Raw genomic sequence first — 19923 nt, 5'->3', positions numbered from 1 at the left:
AGCATCGCTCAACATTTCTGGTCATTTGTGGGGTTTTTAGCCAAAGCACCACCCATTCCTTGTCTGTGAACAGGGCCAAACTGCTTCCTTTGGGTTTGGAAGTTAACATCAGACTCCAAAAGTCAAAGCCTGTGGGTTGTGCGTATAAACTGCAGAAGCTGCCCTAGTAAATGTGAAGCTGGGGCATATGCAACATCACAGACTTCTTCAGTTGTTGTCTTTGGCACTGGGGCTTTAATAATACATGTGTCATTAAAAGACAATGTGCTTTAATGTCACCGCATGGAGTTATTTTGGGTGATTCAAGTGACCCCGTTTGAAATACAGCAGCCTATACACCTGTATGTTCAGTAGCATAGAGTTAGCACCGTGTGCGTGGAAGGAAAAGTAGCATCTCTTACATGCCTCCAAGTGTTAATATTCCTATAGTTAAATGCAAATGTATGCATTTAACATCCCAATAAAGCTCAACCTGAGAAAACTGGAGTATTAACATATGGACCCTCTTCTTGTTCCTGCCCCCTGCAAAGCCAAAACTAAACCAAAATAGTGCTTTCTTCTCTCTCTGTCTGCCGATTTATTTTTTTGCATGCTTTTATTTATTTATTTGTTTATTTTTGAGGTCATCCAGTTTGAAAACAGAAGGTTGGCATATGACAAAGGAAGCATGGGAGTGTGTGAAGCAGCGGGATGCTGGACAGGAGGGCTCGTGCTTCCTCCCTGCTCTGCGCAGGGCTTGGACGTGCTGCACGATTGCCACTGCACGGGCTTTGGAGCAACCCTGGAAATTGTTGGTAACTCTGCCTTACTGGAGTTGCCTGATTTCTGTTGTTCTTTTGTTTATTTTTTTCTAAAAGCTTTCCCTGAATGAATAGTTTTTAGCCTAGCTGTGCTGGAAAGTGTGTCGTGCACCACTGGCTGCTCTGGTGTATTTGATTTACCATTTCTTAGCGTTACATCTACCAAAGTGCGTCAGTGAAGGCTCGTTGTTTATGGAAGTTATTTCAGCAGCTGTTAAAAGAGACATTATTTTTTTCTGAAATCAGGAACTGATTTATCCTTGGTCTGTGTCTCTTTATTAGTCTACGTTTGCTTGTTTTTTTACACTACTGGTATGCTCTTGGGGGCTGTTCACTGTGTATTGCAGAGAAAATTATTCATTGTCTTCTCCAAATGGATATTTTTTTTTCATCTTCTGAAAGTAATAGCTTGGTTTTTCCAGTAGGAATATTTCATAATTCAAGATCTAACAACCAGAGAGCATAGTTCAGTCCTGCTCAGCTGCCAGGGCTGTTCTGCTCATTGGTGGGACCTGCCAGTGGAGGCAGGGATGCTCTTTTGGTAGTAAAGATGAGTATAATGAGTGACTACTCATTAGTCCCTTTGGGAAAATGGCATCCATGCTGCCTGCTTGAAACCCAGTCCTGTGAATATGTAGCCCCTGAAATGGACCTCCTCTGGTCCTTTGCCATAAGGCAGTGATGCAGTGACAAGGAAAATATCATCAGAAAACACATAAAGGGAATTAAGGGAGAACTGGTCTTTAGTTATTTTCAAGAACCATGAAAAAAATATATCTTTTTTTAAATTATGACATTGAAACATTGAAAAACGAGTGATTTCAGTTAAAAAAAATCCTGGAGTCAGAGGTGATAATAATTAGTATTTTTTATTACAATATCAGCAAATTGAAAAGGATTGTTTGGATTAAACTCCAACAAATCTTCTCCTGATACACACTGTTGTAGTTCAATGAAGGAAATAAAGTTATGGAAATTTGTAGCTGTTAAAGATTTGACTATTGCAAAGGAGTGAAACAAAAAAGTGTTAGCTGAGAACAAGGCAAGGAATGAAAGATATTCCTGGAAAATGTTACCACTACCAATGGCAGCATTTGTCACCAGGCTGGATCTGCAAAGAAGTTTAGGATACCTTGAGCTTTTCTTTTTGTTTGTTTTACTATGGAAGCAGTAAAGAAAAGTAACATCAAATAGAGTCACTCATTTACATCAAGGACCTCAATCCTTTAAAAAAAAAACAAAGCAAAAGGTAAAGCAGATTAATACTTTTGGTGGGATTGCACCTTTCTTTTTGAAGGGAAGGAGCTGTAAATCCTAGGTTCCTTAGCTTTACTGCTTTAGTGCACATTAAGGTCCAGCTCTGCCTGCAGTCCAAGGAGCGGTAGAAATAGGCTGGATGATGCAGTGCTCCTCTGAAGTGTGTAGGATGTGTGCAGAAAACAAATTCAGAAACTGGAAGAGAACAACTTAGAGCAGAGTGGTTTCCTGGCCTTTACAGCTGTACCGCGGCCAGTGGCAGAGCTGAGGGAAGGTCCCCAAATCGCACTGCCCATCCCGCAGCTTCTTCCCCCGGGACAGAAGTCTCCGAATGCCCTTCTGCATGTCGTTCTGCACAGACTTCCAGACAGGCGGAAAAATCAGCACTCCTACAAATCTGTCATAACTCGACTGAGATCAAGGGCCAGGTTTAATATCGTAACTCTCTTGGGCTCAAGGTCAAAGTTATGCTTTCACTTGAAACCATACTGGTACAATGGTATTAACCAGGATTAAGGGTCTTTACCATGGGGATATCATTATAAAACTGGCAAAATCTTCACATTTTGCACAGATAGGGTTGGTATAGTTTTGTCTTTTTAACTTTCAGACAGAAACACGGGTGTAGGAACATGATGGTGATGGACAGCACTGGATCTGCCCACGCAGATTCGATGTCTGGCAGAGTCAGCTCCGATACCGGGTGTTTAGCAGCTATTTGTAGCTACCCCGCTTATTGCAGATACTGCAGGCATGTGCATAAACATCTGTAAATTTTGCTCTCCTAAAATTTCTGTGTGGGGAAAAACTGGTACCTGGGGAAAGGCATGTGTACCTGCTGGCCCTGGTGTGCAATTAGTAGGGTTCAGTACAAGTACTTGTGGTATTCGAGCTGCGTCTGTTCTTTGTGTTTGGTTGTTGTGAGGGACTTTTCATGGATTTTTCAAAAAGTATTTCTCCTTTGGTTTCCTGTGCTTGGATTTACTTTGAAATATTTATTGTAATACTAGTTTTTGATGTTGTGCCAACACCGGGAGATGAAAACACAGCACTTCAGTTTCGCTTGGGATTCAGTGCAGCTCCCAGCCCTCTTGCTCGTGACTCTGCGCAACCTGCAAGATGTGCATGGTAATACACACAGAAATAAACCCAACACTTCGAGTGATGCTTAAATTGCCTGCCTGATTTCTGCCAAGTGCAGGTCGTGTGCATTGAAGCCCGATCATTTATATGCCGACACTCAGGTGTGCCTTTCAAAAGGCTACCTTTAAAGTGAACACTCTAGATGGATTGTCCCATCAAGAAGCTTCCTAAAAACACTTTCCCCTCTCTAAATAGGTAATAGGAGATTTTGGGATGGATGGAGGAGGCACTTTTATGTACCATCGTTCTGATAACCCAGACCCAGCGATTTCTGGCTGGGAGAACAGGAGGCAGAGTTAATTCTCTGTCCTATTTCTCGCCTCATCTGGTTGTGCAGAAAGGTGCCAGTGCTCTCCCCAGTCCCAGGTACCTGCGGGTCTGGGTTCTCCAGGAGCACATTTTAGATGGGTTAGACCTGGCGAAGGCTGGCAGGAGACTGGGCGGCTGAAGAGTTAAATTGGCGTGGTTTTGTTAGGGGCCTAGCCGCATGGTTTTTCTGAGGCACGTGGGAACAGGAATGGGGAAAAATATTTTTTCTGAGGGCAGAATTTGTGGGAAAAGGGGGTATTTTTCTTTATTTGGAATTACTTTGGAGGGGGTGAAGGAGCTGTAGTAAAATCTGATCTTGGCAGACTTCACAGATTGATGTCACGGTACAGGTGGAGACAGTGGTAGATTTGTGGCTCACTGTGCTGCCTCTATTTTTAGGTTCTGTCTGCTTGCAAGTTCTGTTTACAAATGTCAGGGAAATGCATTAGGATTATCTCCTTTGTTTTCGAGGTAATAAAATGCTGCCCAATTCAGCCAATTGAACAGCTAAAAGCTGGCTCCCTCAGTCATGTCGCCGTAGCTGCTAAACGCATACAGTGACTCCAAAGGATTTTTAAGCTACCCGCTCTGCTCTTTCCTCATTGCTTGTTTCCTACCATCATCCTGATTCAAGGAGATTAGGAGTCTGTTTGTTTTGTTTTAATATCAGAGAGTCATCTGAGAATAACTGAGAATGTATATCAAGGAGAAAGGGGGCGAAACCCTCGCCTCGTGATCCTGTGATGCTGTGCACGGTGGTGATGCTGCGGGCATGAGGACCACTGGTGGTCCTCAGACCTTCACCCCGGGGTCTCAAGTGCTCGGATGGTAATAAGAACTTCCCCAAAAGTCCTTTCTTCAGGGCATAGGATGGGAGCTGGTGGTTGTCTTTGTGGGAGGTGGTCAGTCTGGCCACATCCAGTAGTCGATGCCCTGTATGCAACTACTGCAGTTGATTTCTTTGCCATAGAGCCTAGACTCATGGCCAGAAATCCCGTGTAAGCTGGAGTGATTTACTGGTGAACTTTATTACTGTACTTGTCAGCTGGAAGGATTAATGTGCTTAAATCAGTGTTGAAAGTACTTTAACATTGTTATTTGACATGGAATGAATGACAAATGGGTTGTTAAAAGCAGTATGTAATTAAATAATACAAAAATACATCTTCCCCTTGCTTAAATGGTCATTCCTACTTTTATTATGGCCTTTTACCACCAGAAGTTAGTACTGAAAGGATATCCAAGGATAACAGTCTTTGGAAAGTCTTTTCTGCTGATCTTATTCACTGGCTAGCAAGAAGGTTTGAGCAGACTTGTGACACTGTTGGTCCAATGATTAACCAATGATTAATTCTTGGTTTTAGTTCCTGTTTCAGATAGCTCAGGCCAAGCAGATTGTGCGTTAGTGCTGTGGATATGCACTGTGGTAGAATACATAAAAATAAAGTTATGCTTTAAAGACACTAAATATGTCTCCTAAAGCATTCTTAAGATGTAACTCCCATATAAACTCATTTTAGTACTCATTTTTAAGGGAAGCACAGAGTTAATGTTTTAAATCTGGATTAGGGTAGGGGAAAAAAAGCTGGAAAATTAGTCAAAACTGGGGAGAGAATTCCACTTTAGAGGCAGTCTAGAGATACAGTAGGAAGAAAGTGGCTTTGAATGGCATCACAAGAAAACAATAACCACTGGCACAGGGCAGGCACGTGTGTGCCTGTGAATGCCCATATTGTTGTTGGTGCAGCCTATGCAGTTCTGGGAACTGTACGACTCTAAGGAGGTGTGCATTGGGAATCTGATAGGAAACATATTTTTATGCAGTGAAGTGTTCAATTTTGCAGCTGGAACACGGCAAGCTGGTGTCAGCTTGTCAAGTGGAGCTCTTGCCTGGTGAATCTAACCAAGAAGTACAGCTTCTTTTTGCACCTACGAGCTGAAGTGTGGGAAACCATGATTTAGTAATGAGAGGGAGCTGTAAATCCGTACTTACTGCTTGAATATGCCTCAACTTTGAGAATAATAATAATAAAAAAAACATATCTGGGAAGGAACTTGATGACTTTTCTTTGTGTTTTGGTCAGCTGTAAGGAGAAAGTCCAAATATTTGTGGTATCTGGTGTGCTGGTAGCCAGAGCTACATCTTAGATGAATAAGAAAAGGGATATTTATTCCAAGATTTTAATCACTGATTATCCAATAAGTGCCACAGAACTCTAGTTTGCCATTACTGAAAAAGGTTTTGGCAAAAAGAGTCAAGGTGCCTGGATGGACCTCCATAATTTTCTGGCAGCGAGTTCATTGTCAAAGAGGTGGACTTCTGTGCCCTGGTGGAGCAAAAATCACTCTGAGACATGAAGTTTCTGAGAGTTTCAAATGGTGGTTTCAAGATATTTTTACCCAAAACCTCATCCAAAAGGCAGCATACTTCATAAACACAGCTTCTGAATGCTGTGGTAAACTCTGTCCCATTACTGTTTTGGAAGAAAGAAAAGCATCTCTTGAGTGACCTAACCATGTCCTGGGGTGCTAGGTCTTCCTTGTAGACCTTCTGTAAGTTTGGGTCAGGTCATTCTAGTGGCAGCTGGGTGAAACTAAGCCCATGTGTTGAAACCAATTTTGTAGCTCCCAGCTGAGATAAAAAGAAAGGATAAAAAAATTGATTCTAAATAATGTTTTCTTTTCTTTAGCTGTCTCCGTGATGAGATACAGTGCATCATCATTTGGATTTGCTGTAAGTAGAGATACAACTTAAATATTCTCTAACTTTTTTTTTCATCTTTCTGAACTTGAAATGCCTGATTTCAAACATTTTAGCCTTTAAATTTGAAGGTTAGATGAACGCTGTAGAAAGTTTGACTTGGGAATGAAAGTTCTTCTGGTGGGGCAAGCATGTTTTTTTGCAATTTTTATGTGTTACCTAAAATCATGTCTTCATGTGCTGGAAATAGAAATGTTCTCTGTCTTGCTGATGGTATAGAATAATATGAAATCTTGATAAAATGGGATTTTGAAAAAAAAGTTAACATTTCCTTGCTTTGAAACCAAACTTTCTACTGAAGAAAATTAGTGAATTTCCAGGGAAAAGCAATGTTTGACAGGCAATTTCAATCACTTTTAGACTCCTTGCATATGAATATATTAATAATTTAACTCTTGTGGTGCCACAGTGGCAGTTTTTTTGAACTCCTCCACAGGTGATGGATTACAAATAAATGTTCTTAATCCCTTGATGACTTAATGAGCTCTAAAGTGTATCATTGTGCAATAACACACGGCAAAAATGTGAAGATCAATTTAATGAATGTAAATCCTACTTTCATTAAAATGATTTATTTGAAGCTGCTTTGTGCCTGTGCAGCAGGATGGTGAATGCATTACTCCTAGTACAGGGCGTATTAATGGCCCACAAACCAATTGACTCTGTATCTCTTTCAGTTTGATGCTACCCTGGATGTTTTGTCATCAGCGATAGTTTTGTGGCGTTACAGCAACGCAGCTGCTGTACATTCTGCACACAGGGAGTACATGTAAGTACACTTAATTACTTTTGGCTTTGATAAAGGCCTGCAGAGCTTTTGTTGTCAAGCTGCGATGTTACAAATTCCAGAGCTTTGGCAAAACTTTTTTTGTCATTTCAGCAAGTATTCATTCCTTGTGCCCATTTACTGCTTGCACCCAAACATGCAGCCTGTACTTGGGCAGACCTCCCTGTGACTGGGGTTTTCTTTGCAGCCAATATAGTAATTGTTAGGGCTTTGTTTTTTTTTGTTGTTGTTGTTTTCTGTGTGTTTTTTTTTTCCTTGCAGCATCTGTATCAGACGAACTGTATTTGCAGTCTGTAATGGATATGTAAATCTCTTATTTTGCATTTTTCTCCATTATTCTTACCATTCTTATCATATCCCTTTAAAATTGGTGCTTGTATTATATGTGTACTTCTCTTAACAAAACTTGAATTCACGTTTTGATGTTGAACCCCTTCTCCTTGAATGTAGATTACTTCAACTGCTAGAGATATTATTAGAAGTCGAGGTTAACATCTGATAAGATCGAGCCTCTTTTAGTGATATGATAGTAGGGTGACGTACTTTATTTGTGCTACTGTATAAAGAAAGGGAAATACACAAATTCCCTTTTTATTGTTGAACTACTACTGTTTTAGTAATTAAGAGTTTAACAATACTTATATGTCTTCTTTATGGAAAAAGGGGTATGCTGGCAAAGGAGGAATATTTAATTATTGTTATATGAATCCTGTGGGGAAAAAAATCTTCTTTAGTTTGCAGTGCAGCATTGATCACAATGGAGATTGTATTCTGCATCATTTCATTGTGTAGCATTTCTGCTGGCAATACTTGTGGTAGCTGAGAAGATCAGATGGAGACTGGCTGGAGAAATATTCCAGCTAGCGCATGAGGACAACTTTTGCCTCCTACTCTATATTTATGGTACATCAAGATGAAAAACTGTATTGCATTTATCTACCTTGTTTCTGTTCTGTGCTGCCATTGCTAGCAGTCCCCCATCTGGCTTGTTTGAAGATAATTCAACTATCTCCTGGAAGGGACTGCAATTACATGATGTAGGGGGATAAGGTAGTTTTTGTCCTGAAACACGTCTAATGAAGTCCCTTCCACAAAAGGTGATGCCTGATGAAACTGGCCTTTTATGTGACTGGTAGAATCAAGGAAATATACACAGAGAGGACTATAACTTGTCTCCATAGTCCTTTCCTAAAAACTAAGAAAACAGTAAGCAGTATTTTTAAATGCATTAACTCAGGCTCATGCAACAGCTTGCCAGTGCTGTGAATCCCTTTCTGGCAGGCTTCCATACAGAACTGTTTGGAATAAAAGGCCATAGAAGATTGATGTGGCATTGATTCATAAAAATAAATCCAGAAATGTGTGATTAAAATTAGTCTTCCTGCACAAATTTGGAGATCTTAACAGACATTTCCTGAGTATCTTGCTTTTGTGGGCGTCCACAGAGATTCCTGTCAACATTTAATTAACATATTTTTGAAATCTCCTTCTGCTGAGCTTTTTCAAGTGAACATTGTAAAGTATTTTATAGAGAAAATAAATCCCAATACAAAAGAAAAATCAACATATCCCTATGGCTAAGCCAGCAAAGTGAACAAGCAAAGTGGCAAACATATTTTCCTGCTTTTTATGCTCATTTTTAATTGCTTTCATAGAATCCCTCTGCTTTACATAAAGCTAAATTAAGTCAATGAATTACTTGCCATGCCCTCTAGTTGAAGACAGCTAAGGTTACATGACGAGATCAGTACGGAGTGAAAGAATATTACCATATGCTGGGAATATTAATCACTGGTTAGGCAGTCTGGTTATTGCTCAGTTTCTAGATTTGACGAGAGAATCAGCATTGAATGGACAAAAAAAGAGATCTCTCATCTCTTAAGGCAGTTCCTACTGGGTCAGATTTTTAGGGGAAGCACATTTCAATTTTCCTGTTGTGTTTAATCAGCCTCTTGCTTGAAACCCCACATGCAATTATTTTTTCCCTCTACTCTGAGAAAATGTTGCATGGCTCCTCCTGGCTGCTTTCTTAACCTGTAAATAATTTGTGTATCACGTGTGCTATAACTACACCTGTTCTTTCACAGTCCTTGTTTCTGTGTGCCAGTTCCTCAGTGGGAAAGCCTGCTTTCAGCCCCCTGGACAGTTTGGTCGTAATTCCTGCAGGTGCTGCTGTCATGCTGTGCGCTATTCATGTTTCTGTGTGCCTAGCCGTGCTTTGCCTTGGTGGAGAAGCTACATGCCTGTGCAAAACTCAGCGTTTCTGTAAACACATTATTACTGTTTAACAGAGAAAGGTGTGCCACGGTGTGTGCAGTTTAGTTTTTTATCTATAGGTCTTTTAGTCATTTAAATATTATATTTATGTGTATCCTAATGTACCTGAAAATAATCCATATTCTTAAGTTCTTTACCAGGAGTCAAATGAAATTTCCAATAAATTACATGTTGCAAATGTATAAAATTTCCTGTTTTATAATCTTGACAGCTAAAGATTGATCCGGAACCTGCTGATATCAGTGGGAAGCCTTTCCTGGAAGGGCAAAGTTAGATCCAGTCCTAACTGTTAGACTTTGTGGAGAGAGGGCAGAAATGTAGAATGAAAATTGAAACCCCAGAAAAAGATACGGGGAATACAGCCTGACTCATGATATATGATGAATTAAATACTTACAATAAAACGCTAGGATAGAAAAGAACTGCGTAATCTTGCTAAGATGTAGCCATATGGAAGTGAGATGCAGCATTTTGTGAGCTGGTACGGGAAGGAGCAGTAGAAAAGCGCTTGCTGTGCCAAGTTCTGTTAAGTTGAACTGATGCATTCCCATTTGACTTCAGGGGGCTGTAGTTTTGTAACTACCATAAAAATTTGTCCCGCTGAGTTTAACTTGTTTCATTTTTGCTAGTTCATTTGATTCCTCTCCTTTTCTGGGGCAAGAGGAGAACTTTCTTGGTGTACACATGACCAAAGTTATACAACGTACATCTTTGCTAATTCTCTTGGTAGTTCAACTATAATAATCTAAAATATATTATAACTCACCTTTGGGATTCACCCTGCTTGAAAACTCCTTGCTATTGATGGCCTGAGGAGCTGAGGCTCGCAGGCTTTTCAAGTATTTTATCGATGGAGAATTTTTCATGAAAAGATATATCTGGTTAGGTTCAAGTTCTAGCTTTAATTATGATGAAATTTTTATGCTTTATTTTTAGATATACCAAGTGGCTTTGAAAATAGAGTGAATATTCACAAGGATCAGGTATAAGCCCCTGTAAGATTGTAAGGCACATGAGATGCTGCTTGAGTCTGTCTAGCTGGCTCATTAATAGAGGTGTGTGTAGGAGTGGGGTGGACATTTGATATGCTTGTGACTGGTACTTTTGGGATAGTTTCTCACTATCTTTCTGTTTTGGCAGTCAAATACAAGAGGGCAAAACCTTGCAATCAGTTCTCTTTCCTGCTGGCCATAACCGGTGTACAGATACTCTTGTATATTCTGCCCTCCAGTTAATCTTTAGCAACATAATCGTTTCTTGGGTTGCTGAAGCAAACCTAAATTTTGTTGAAGGGAGAAATTCATTGAAATTGATGTGGTAGCAGTGGTTTTTCATGTATATAAACTCAGTAAATAGCAATAGATGCCATTTCTTAATAGAAGACTGAGTCATTAGGGACCTGGGAAATGTCTCATGCGAGGTTGAAATAGTAACTAGCTGTACAGCCAAAGGGCAGCGCTTTGATCGGGGAAACTCAGGGATGAAGGATTGGGCTGGAGTGATGGAACTGGGGGTGAGGAGGAGACGGTGAGAACTACCACTAAAAAAGGAGACTGAGAAAACAGAATAACAAACTTTGGGCACACAGCCTCATGAAAAATCCGTAAAAGACGGAGCTTTTTATGTGTAGGTAGTTGGAAAAGTCTCAAAACTGTGAACAAAGGAAACATCTCCTGTTTGATTCCGGTCTGTTCAGGGGAACAGGACTTTGCTCTCCCTAAATTAATGCTGTTGGCAGCCTACTCGGGTCAAGTAGCAATGCTACTTTTTAGGTTATAAAGCAACAAACCTGCTACATTACAGAGCTACAATTGCATTTCTCTGCAGTGCAGGGGCTGAGTATCTGCTTATGTCCTTAGGGTCCATCACTCCTAGGAATTTGAGGGGGGGTTATTTATTTTATTTTATTTTATTTTATTTTATTTTATTTTATTTTATTTTATTTTATTTTATTTTTTGAGCTTGTGTGTTTGGTATTGCGGAAACTAACTGTGCAGCATATTTAACATGGTGATTTGTGACAGTTGCAGCTGGTGTTTATTATATATTATTTTGTTGATGGTGCCAGCTTAAATTCTGTGTTTCCCAAGAACCAGTCTGTCAACATCTTTCTTAAGCCAGTGCCAGAGTAAATAAGAAACCTTACTTTTAATGAGCATGCTGGATAAAGCCAAGAGCAAAATGCTCACATTTCTTTCACAGTTTTTTGATTGTGTATGTCAGACTCCAGCTATTCCTACCTTTATTACTGTAATAAGAAAATTAAGTCGTATCATGGGCAAACAATTCCTAATGAACTCGTAGTGCTCCATGTTGCCATGACATGATACATAATGAATGCAGATGTGTCTTTTATTCTGATATGGGTGAAACTGTCATCCAAAACATAGGCTGTAGAATTAAAATAACAGGAATTAGATGGAGTCTGCTGTGTGTCAGACGAGGCTGCAGATATCTGTCACACCTCTGCCTGCTGCTGAGAGAGCTTTTTGCCGGGTGAAAATAGGCGTTCCTGTCTGCAATGGAGCAGCGTATTAGTCTGGAGTGCTTGTTCTTTGTGGCTAAGATGACACGTGGAAGAGTAGGTGGCTTAAATTATCTCCATTCCTGTGCCTATTTTGCATATCTTTTCTCACCTTACACAAGATTTAAAAACAGTGGATCAAGAACTGGGAAGGTCTTGCAGTCTTTCCAGCCTTGCTATTAGGCATTGTCTAAAAACTTCGCCATGTGTCAGTAACTTAACTTTCATCTCTGTACATTATATCTCAGCTTTTTCAGCCAGATTTGATACTGTCAGAGTGCTGAACTCATTGGCCAAGTGAAAAATGCCTGCCCTGAGGATTTGATTCTTAATAGGTTCTTAAATTATGGGGAGAATGAACTGGGATTCTCATCTATTCTCATCTATTTTTACATCCAGAGAAGCACATCTGTAAGAAATCCAAGAATGTCTAACTTAGTTGGAGTTACCTGTAGTAGTGCAGCTACAGGTGCAAGTGTTATGTCATGGCAACACAGAGCGCTATGAGTTCATTAGGAATTATTTGCCCATAATACAATTTAATTTTCTTATTACAGTAATAAAGGTAAGAATAGTCTGACACAATCAAAAATATCTCTAAGCATGATATTTGACTGTTCCTCAGGGATGCAGTAAATAGGAAACCTGACTCATAATGAACATGCTAGATGCAACAATTAGCAAAACTCTCAAATCTGTCCTTCACTACCCGGCGCCTATGTTTAATTAAGCTTGCTGGTAAAGATGTATACCTTATTTCTAATCAGTGTATCCTACATATATACACAGGCATGTATGTCAGAGAACTTCTCTAGAAATATGCTGTATGGATATCCGTACACCTGGATTATCCACCACATATGGGTATGTAATGAAAAGAGGGAGGGAGGGAGGGAAGGAAGGAAGGAAGAAAAGGAAGGAACAAAGGAAGGAAGGAAGGAGGAAGGTAGGAAGGAAAGAAGGATGTTCTGACCCTTTTGTAGGACTTTATACAGTAGATGTGAAATTTAGGGCTATGTCACACTATGACATGGGAATTAGGATATCTAAAAACATTTTATGGAGCATATTAATGATATAAAAAGCCTTTTTAGAATACCCCATGAGTAAAACCTCAACAAGGTACTAATACTTTTCCTTGGTTTCTTTATAGCCTCCCAGGTATGTTACCTTCTCACAGAACATGCCTTACTTCCAGTTCCTGATTATGAATAGCCTTTTCAGGCAGATGGGGCAGGGCAGAAACTGTAAGTGCTTCAAATACTGCCAGGGACCAGTGAATGTTTTTTTCTAGGAGAAAGATACAGCTTTGTACTTTTTTTTTTTTTTTTTTTTTTTAATAGTCATACATCTTCTTAGGCATGTGACCTTTGAAGAAGCCTAGTCAAGTGATCAGAAACCCTTAACAGTTGCTTAGTTACCTTCTCTCTGGAATTTAGAGCTAAGTAAACAGCAATAATAAAATCATCTGTAAATGTCCGTCTAGTAAGTAGACATCCACCCTGAAAATACCTGGAGGAAGAGTCCTTTGCTGTAATGTTCCTTTTGTTGGCATGGGTATCTTATGGATACAGATTCTCCTTTGACATCTTTTTCTCCTGCTCATTACTTTCTGGTGCATCTCATTTTTGGAAGCCGGGGATGTCAGGGGTGAGCATGAAGTTGTATCGAGTATATCTGTATTACATTTGGGCATGCAGTATGGGCATCATGATGTAACCTCCTTTTGCCCTCAAAGCTTAAGAGAGTTAGAAACTGTCTGTAATGGGAGGAAACGACAGTCACACTGCCAGGTGAGGTCAGCCTCGTCTTTCTTTTCCTTTGATTCACAAGAAGAGAACATGCTGATCTGCATTGTCACAGGGTAAGTTCTCTCATGATACAAAATAAGTAAACAAAACAAAAAACTGAACTTTTTCAGTATTTGTACTTTATTTAAATTGTCATGTGCAGATTGGCTCCAGTGTACTGGCTAGCCCTGCTAAATGAGTGCTGTCAGTGTAGGTAGTGTTGAATGAAAATAATCCTCTCAATGCAGACCCAACAGTATCAGCCACATCTGAAAGAACCGTGAATAATTTTGTCTCTGCTGTATGTAAGAAAGAGATGCACAGATGGCAGAATCCACACCTGCCCACAGTTAAGGGCAAACCTCTGTGGCTGGAGGAAAAACTCTTGTGATGCGTGATAGGAATAGCTAAGTGATCTGGAAAAATATTAAATGCATGGAGATAGCCTACAAACTGCAAAGAGCTGAGAATCTAACTGCAGATCTTGTGCAGTCCTCAGCTCCCATGAGTTGGTCCTCCCGTGGCATGTGTGTGTCTCTGCTACTTGGTGGAGCACAGAGCAGAGTTTGTAAAAGAAGTGTGGCTATGCTTGAATGTCTACTTTATAGGAGGAGAAAAATTTTTTTTTTTTTTTTCATCACACTGAAAATTTCTAAACCATTTTTCTTCTAAAATATTTAGTGTGCAAATACTGCATCCAGGTACAGTGCTGGATACAAGTTTCAGAGGTGCTTCATTAGACTAATTTGCAAGGCTGCATCATTTCTTCATAAATCCATTATCCCCTATTCAGGCAAAAAAGTGAAGCAATCGTAAACTTTGCTCTTATCCAGGCAGAAATGCATGTATGCATACATTTATGCACACACACACACAAAATTCTCACACATAAAATTTATATTAAATATGAAATAGCAAATGTATATATTTACACATTCTAAAATCTGTTTCAAAAAGTGTGGCATCTGTAGACTTGGCAATGATTTTACTAGAGCTAGATCCAAAATCTATTTAGTTTATGAAAGCCTTTCCTTTTACTTCACTAGTGGTTGATTAGGTAGTATTTGTGGTTATTGCCTAGTATGCACACACATAGGTACTATGTAAAATCAGGGATATAATGTTGTTCTGTACTGCAGTTTGATAATCCCCCTAAAAGTGAGTGTTACAGAAATTCTCAGAAGGCTTTAATTTCCAGCTTCGGAGGAGGGACAGGATCTCTGCTCACCTGCTGCGTGGCTATTGAGGCTAGGAGCGGCGATCAGCTCTTCACATGCTCTGACAAAGGTTGTAAGGCAGGTTTGCCCTAAGTGCAATTGTACGGTCCATACAGACCAGAAACTACAAAGCTGGCACTAAGAGTTTTAAAATCTCTGAGTTGTGGAGAAGTCTTTTGGCCTAAAAGCAGATATTTAAGATATCATTTAAGATACAAGCAGATATTGGCAGATGTGTGAGACGTGGGGAATCAAATTATTTGTGGGAATGATGCCCCATTTCAGCTGCATGATTTTAAAGGATCATACCCTGTTCTTCAGCAACTAGTTGAATTTGTGAAGGTAATAAAAAGTTTTAGAAGGCCTGTAACATTTTTTGCATGAAATGGATCCCTAGCATAGCTAACCTGGGTCTCAGATATAAACAGCATTTTCCTGCATGTTGTGGAAGGAGAGGTTAGGCCATGTGATAACATTGTATATTTTTTAATATAATAAGTGAGGAAAGTGCTTTTAATGATAGTTTGGAATATGACTTGAAGTCCCTTTTGTTTGTAATCTGGTGATTTTTTTTTTTTTTTTTTTTTTTGTGGTGAGGAAAAGGAGTAGGTGTAATGCTGCTGATCTGGATTCTGGCAGTTGGAGGTGGGTTGGAACATGTGCAATGAACATCGAGCTCACTTTGTTCCTGTGCATTTTGAAGTGACTCTCTTCACCCAGCAACAGGCAGGTGTAAAGACAGAACAGCTGTGATTATGTACAGTTTGGTGTCCAAGCCTTCATCAGTAACTAAACCTGGTAATAAATAAGCCACACAACAAACATAAACAACCAGTACAACTGTCTGATTGGACACAAAGAAGCTTAATATCCAGCAGCAGAGTGTGATGAAGAAGCAGGAACCTCCCTTGTCTCCCCAGATGCCTGTAAACCAAAATGAGCATTTTTAGCACCTTCTCTCCAAAATGTCCTCTGATTTCTTCCATTACCTGTTCTTTGTCCACTGCTTTTTCTGACTTTGGCTTCTCTACCCTGCTGTACATCGTTCCCATAAGCCAGAAGCCACTGGTTTGCCCCCACAGAATAGCTTGTTGGTGACCAAAGGATTGTGTTTGTTCCTCTGAGTTCTCACCCTTGGAGTATCAACATTTGGTTTTTCCTACGCTTAAATCTTAGTCTGGCTGTGAGTGGAACTACGTACTTGGCTACTGTCATCAGACTATAAGAGCTGCCATAATACAAAAGTTAAATGAAAGTAGCCTAGCTCTGTTTAAGCAGGCTGACTGCTTCTCATCTAGAAGTGTGGTGCAGGTTATTGCCAGCTCCAAGTTACTGACGAAAGGGCATTCACAGAATGTAATTTGTATTTGGTTACAAGAAGAAAGAAAGCAAACAAATACCAGCAAAATGAAGAGAGAAAAAATATGACTAGGCACAGAAGATAATTGGGAAAAATATAGAAACAGTTACAGAATTAGAAAGCAAATTAATTTTGTATGCTCAGAAATACTTCCATAACTCCTGTTGTGGCAAAAACCTCTTCGGCAGTTGCCTTGCAGTGTTGTGCCATATGACTTCCCCTGAATAATTACATACACGATACTCATGCTGTCACCCACTAATATTAAAGTCCTTTCAAATCGCATGGAAACAGGAATTAGCACATTTCTGTTCTTTATTAAATTAATTGTTTTTATCATTTTAATTTTGTTTCTCGCTTAAACTCCAGAGGATTCATTAGTGGGTTTATTCAGAGATTAAATCACATATCCATCACAAAACTGATTTGTTCAGCTTTGCTGAAAAATCTCATATTACTCCTGGGTTTAGAAATCATATTGCACTTATTGGCCTGCAGCAGCACATTTTAATGCTAACTTAAAATTCCTTGCAGTTTCTCACTATCTCTTCACTCCAGCAGTGAAAACAGCCTGCAGAGACTGTAACATTGCCTTTTCTGTGGTCTATTAGGACCTATTAGCACTAGAAGACCTTGACAGAGCCTTCAGAGATAAAGATTTTGTGGGTAAAGATCCATGGGATCATAGGATAATTCAGGTTGGAAGGGCCCTTTGAAGATCTGTAGTCCAACCCCCTGCTCAAAGCAGTCAGCTCTGGGATCAGAAAAGGTTGCCCAGAGCTTTATCCAGGCGGTCTTGAAAACTTCCAAGGACAGAGGCTGCACAACCTCTATGGGCAATCAGTTCTCAGGGTGGAAAGTCCATTTCTCTTAGAAAAATACATCACGGTAAGGTTCTTAACAACCAAAAAGTCCAGAATTAAACTAAATTACTGTTAGCCACCTCTACCTGCAGGCTAAGGGAAGTTTGGGGCCTAATTCAGCTCGAGGGTGTATGTTTTCACTAAGGAACACCTGGAGTTTTTACATATTAGTACCACAAGCTAAGACCAAAAAGTGCAGGTACTTAAACTAATGATACAGCCTGGTGAAACTAGGTATTGCTGGGGAAGAGAAAAATGAGGAGAGAGAGCAATAAAATCTAACTTGTGGATATTGAAGGATGCACACTGACTTTGAAAAGTGGTGAATTGAATGTAGGAATTAAATATAGATAAAATGAATGCATGTTACACAATGTAATGCAATCCAGGCTACAAGAGTTAAGGAGGGACCAGGAAGGATGAAGCACAACTGACCAAAATCACTTTGGGATTGCTTTGTGGTGAAACTGGGAATCTGTACAAACACCTAATGCAATAAAGAGAGTTACCCCTATACGTACCTGTGTTGTCAGAGAGATTCATTCCACTAGAAGTTCTGTTGTTATGGGAAAGTTTAACTTCCAGATTTAGCCTAGTAAAAATGTCACGGGGATGTGTAGATGTGGGTTAGAGCTGAGCCAGTCTGAAATTGTGGAGCCTTTTACTGCAGGTGTTGATTTGTGATCCCTGGTCCTCACAAACTACACCTTTGAAACCCTCACCAAAAAATACTACCTGTAGATAGTTTGTTTTCTGCTCAAGATGTTACTGTAGCTGTATTACCAGTAGAACTGAAAGCTTTTAAAAACTTGAATACAGTTGTGCATTGAAGTCTTGTTTTGCTCTGATTCAGTATGCAGTGCCAGAGAACCAAAACAGCAAGATATTTAGTGACAGATATAATGGCTAAGTGAGGAGGGAGGCCAGGTTTTTAATATTGCATTTTAGATGTATCAAGTTAACAGAACTGGGAAGTAATTAGACTGCTACTGGCAATCTTGTATTATCCCACATGGTGTCATCACGTTGCAGGGACTATTTTAATGAATTTGAAGTGTGCTGGTAAAATTGGTTCCAGGATGTAACAGAAAAACTACCAAGTATGTGAGAATCTTTTCCCTCTCCACTGCCCCAAAACAATGGTAGCTGTGAGCTGCTAAGAGAAAGCTAGCACATATTTGCAGGTTGTGTTCATATGCATCCTTAATTTTTTTCTGAATCCTTAATTCTGCTGCACCACCTCTGCTGCATATTAGAGCAGATTGACTTGAGAGGAGTAACTACCAAGAGCTTCATTACAAACCCTTGCTGGTACTGTGTCACTGTATTTCACTGGCCAGAAAGATAGGATAGAAGGATGCTAATTAAGAAGCAAAGCACCTTCCAGTGGGTATTTTATAGCAGTCAACTGATATGAGGAAACCTCTGCTGTCAGTCATCCTTGTGTAGCTTAGTCCAGCTCCCTCTTGAGGTAATATACAGCAGAACTTTTTTCTGGGGGTGTATTCATAACTTTTAAATTATATTTATCTATTTACTTATTTTTCTTTACAAATTGTTACAGAAACATGTAGCTGAGTGTCTAAATCTGCAATCTTAATTCAGCTTGGCTGCTGCTTACACAGAAGAGCAAGTAATGGGCTGACTCTTGTAAAGAGTAGTCAGTGTGGCAAGAGCCTTACAAAAGGTAAAATTGTTCTATTACATTGAAAAATAATCACCATAGAAATCTGAGTGAGATTGGACTTCACTTCCATGACTGAAATATTACAGAATTTTTCTCTTATCACTATCTGTAGGAAATCCTAACAAATAATTCCAAACATAAGACAGAATTACAGATAAATCTGTGAATTAGTAGGCTATTTTGCTGTCTGCTAGATGCAAACGTATTGAATAAATGGACATTTTTTTTCCAAATTAAATTTGTGACAAGAAAGAAAAATCAAAACAAAAAAGATAACTAGATAACTTATTAATAGCAGCTTGAAAATTCAGTTTGTGGAGTTGGAACCCCCAGAATCTCAGTACTTTTCATAGCTACTTGCTTACAAGCCATTAACGTATGCAAAATAACAAACTGTTGATTAAGGGAAAGACTATCAGCTGCCTACTTTGATGGATTTCCTCTTCTGGGTTCCTTTTGAGTTATGAGACTTTGTCCTCAAAATGAAGAATTTTGTCTATTTGAGCTCCACAGGGGGAATGTGCTATGGCAGATGAGGCAGCAGCTGTATGTCGTGAAATACAATTACAGTTATTCTCATAATGATTGGTTTTAGTGGAAATATCCAGGACTGGTGTAAATCAAAATGGGTATTTATAGGGCTGTATAAATGTACATGGGTTGTATCTGAGTTGTTGTGCTGCTACTGTAATGGGTTGTAGCACTGCTTTCAGAAAAAAGGTCTTTGGGAAATTGTCAGGTTGTAGCACACCCAGAAGCAAGCTTAACTTAGAGACACAAGTTCACTTTTTAGAATTCAGACATAATCAAATTTCTGAATTCCACTACAGGTAGACTAAGAGTAATCAAAGCTTGAAAGCCATATAAATTCTTTTTAAAGTCCAAATAGTTTCATACTTAATGCACAAGGCAGTGGTATGACTGATTTAACAGTAAGTTTCATCTGTGACAAAGTTAGATAGAAAAGCTGACAAAAATTATGAGTTCATTTTTTAATACAATGAATTATACTTTATATTGTCTTCTGGCTTTTCATATAGAAATATGGCATCAAAAATGCATCAAGAAATATATTCTGCAGATCACCATATGTTACCAGTTCCTACTGCAAACTAAAGAAGATCTGATGGTTTCACTGTTAAAATTAT

General features: G+C 39.4%; 1 protein-coding gene across 2 annotated transcripts in view; it reads left to right on the top strand.

Annotated features, from left to right (window-relative positions):
* The window catches only part of TMEM163 (transmembrane protein 163), a 98370-nt gene that overhangs the window by 52952 nt on the left and 25495 nt on the right, over positions 1-19923 (top strand). For both annotated transcript variants that reach the window (XM_080600777.1, XM_080600776.1), the window contains 2 exons: positions 6200-6243; positions 6948-7039. In XM_080600777.1, the coding sequence (XP_080456903.1) occupies positions 6200-6243; positions 6948-7039 (136 nt within the window). The remainder of the gene's footprint in view (positions 1-6199; positions 6244-6947; positions 7040-19923) is intronic.

Source organism: Anser brachyrhynchus (genome assembly GCF_964034855.1).
Source record: "Anser brachyrhynchus genome assembly, chromosome: 7".
Taxonomy (NCBI): Eukaryota; Metazoa; Chordata; class Aves; order Anseriformes; family Anatidae; genus Anser; species Anser brachyrhynchus.
Note: the sequence above shows the minus strand (reverse complement) of the source record. Positions and strands in the feature narration are given on the sequence as shown.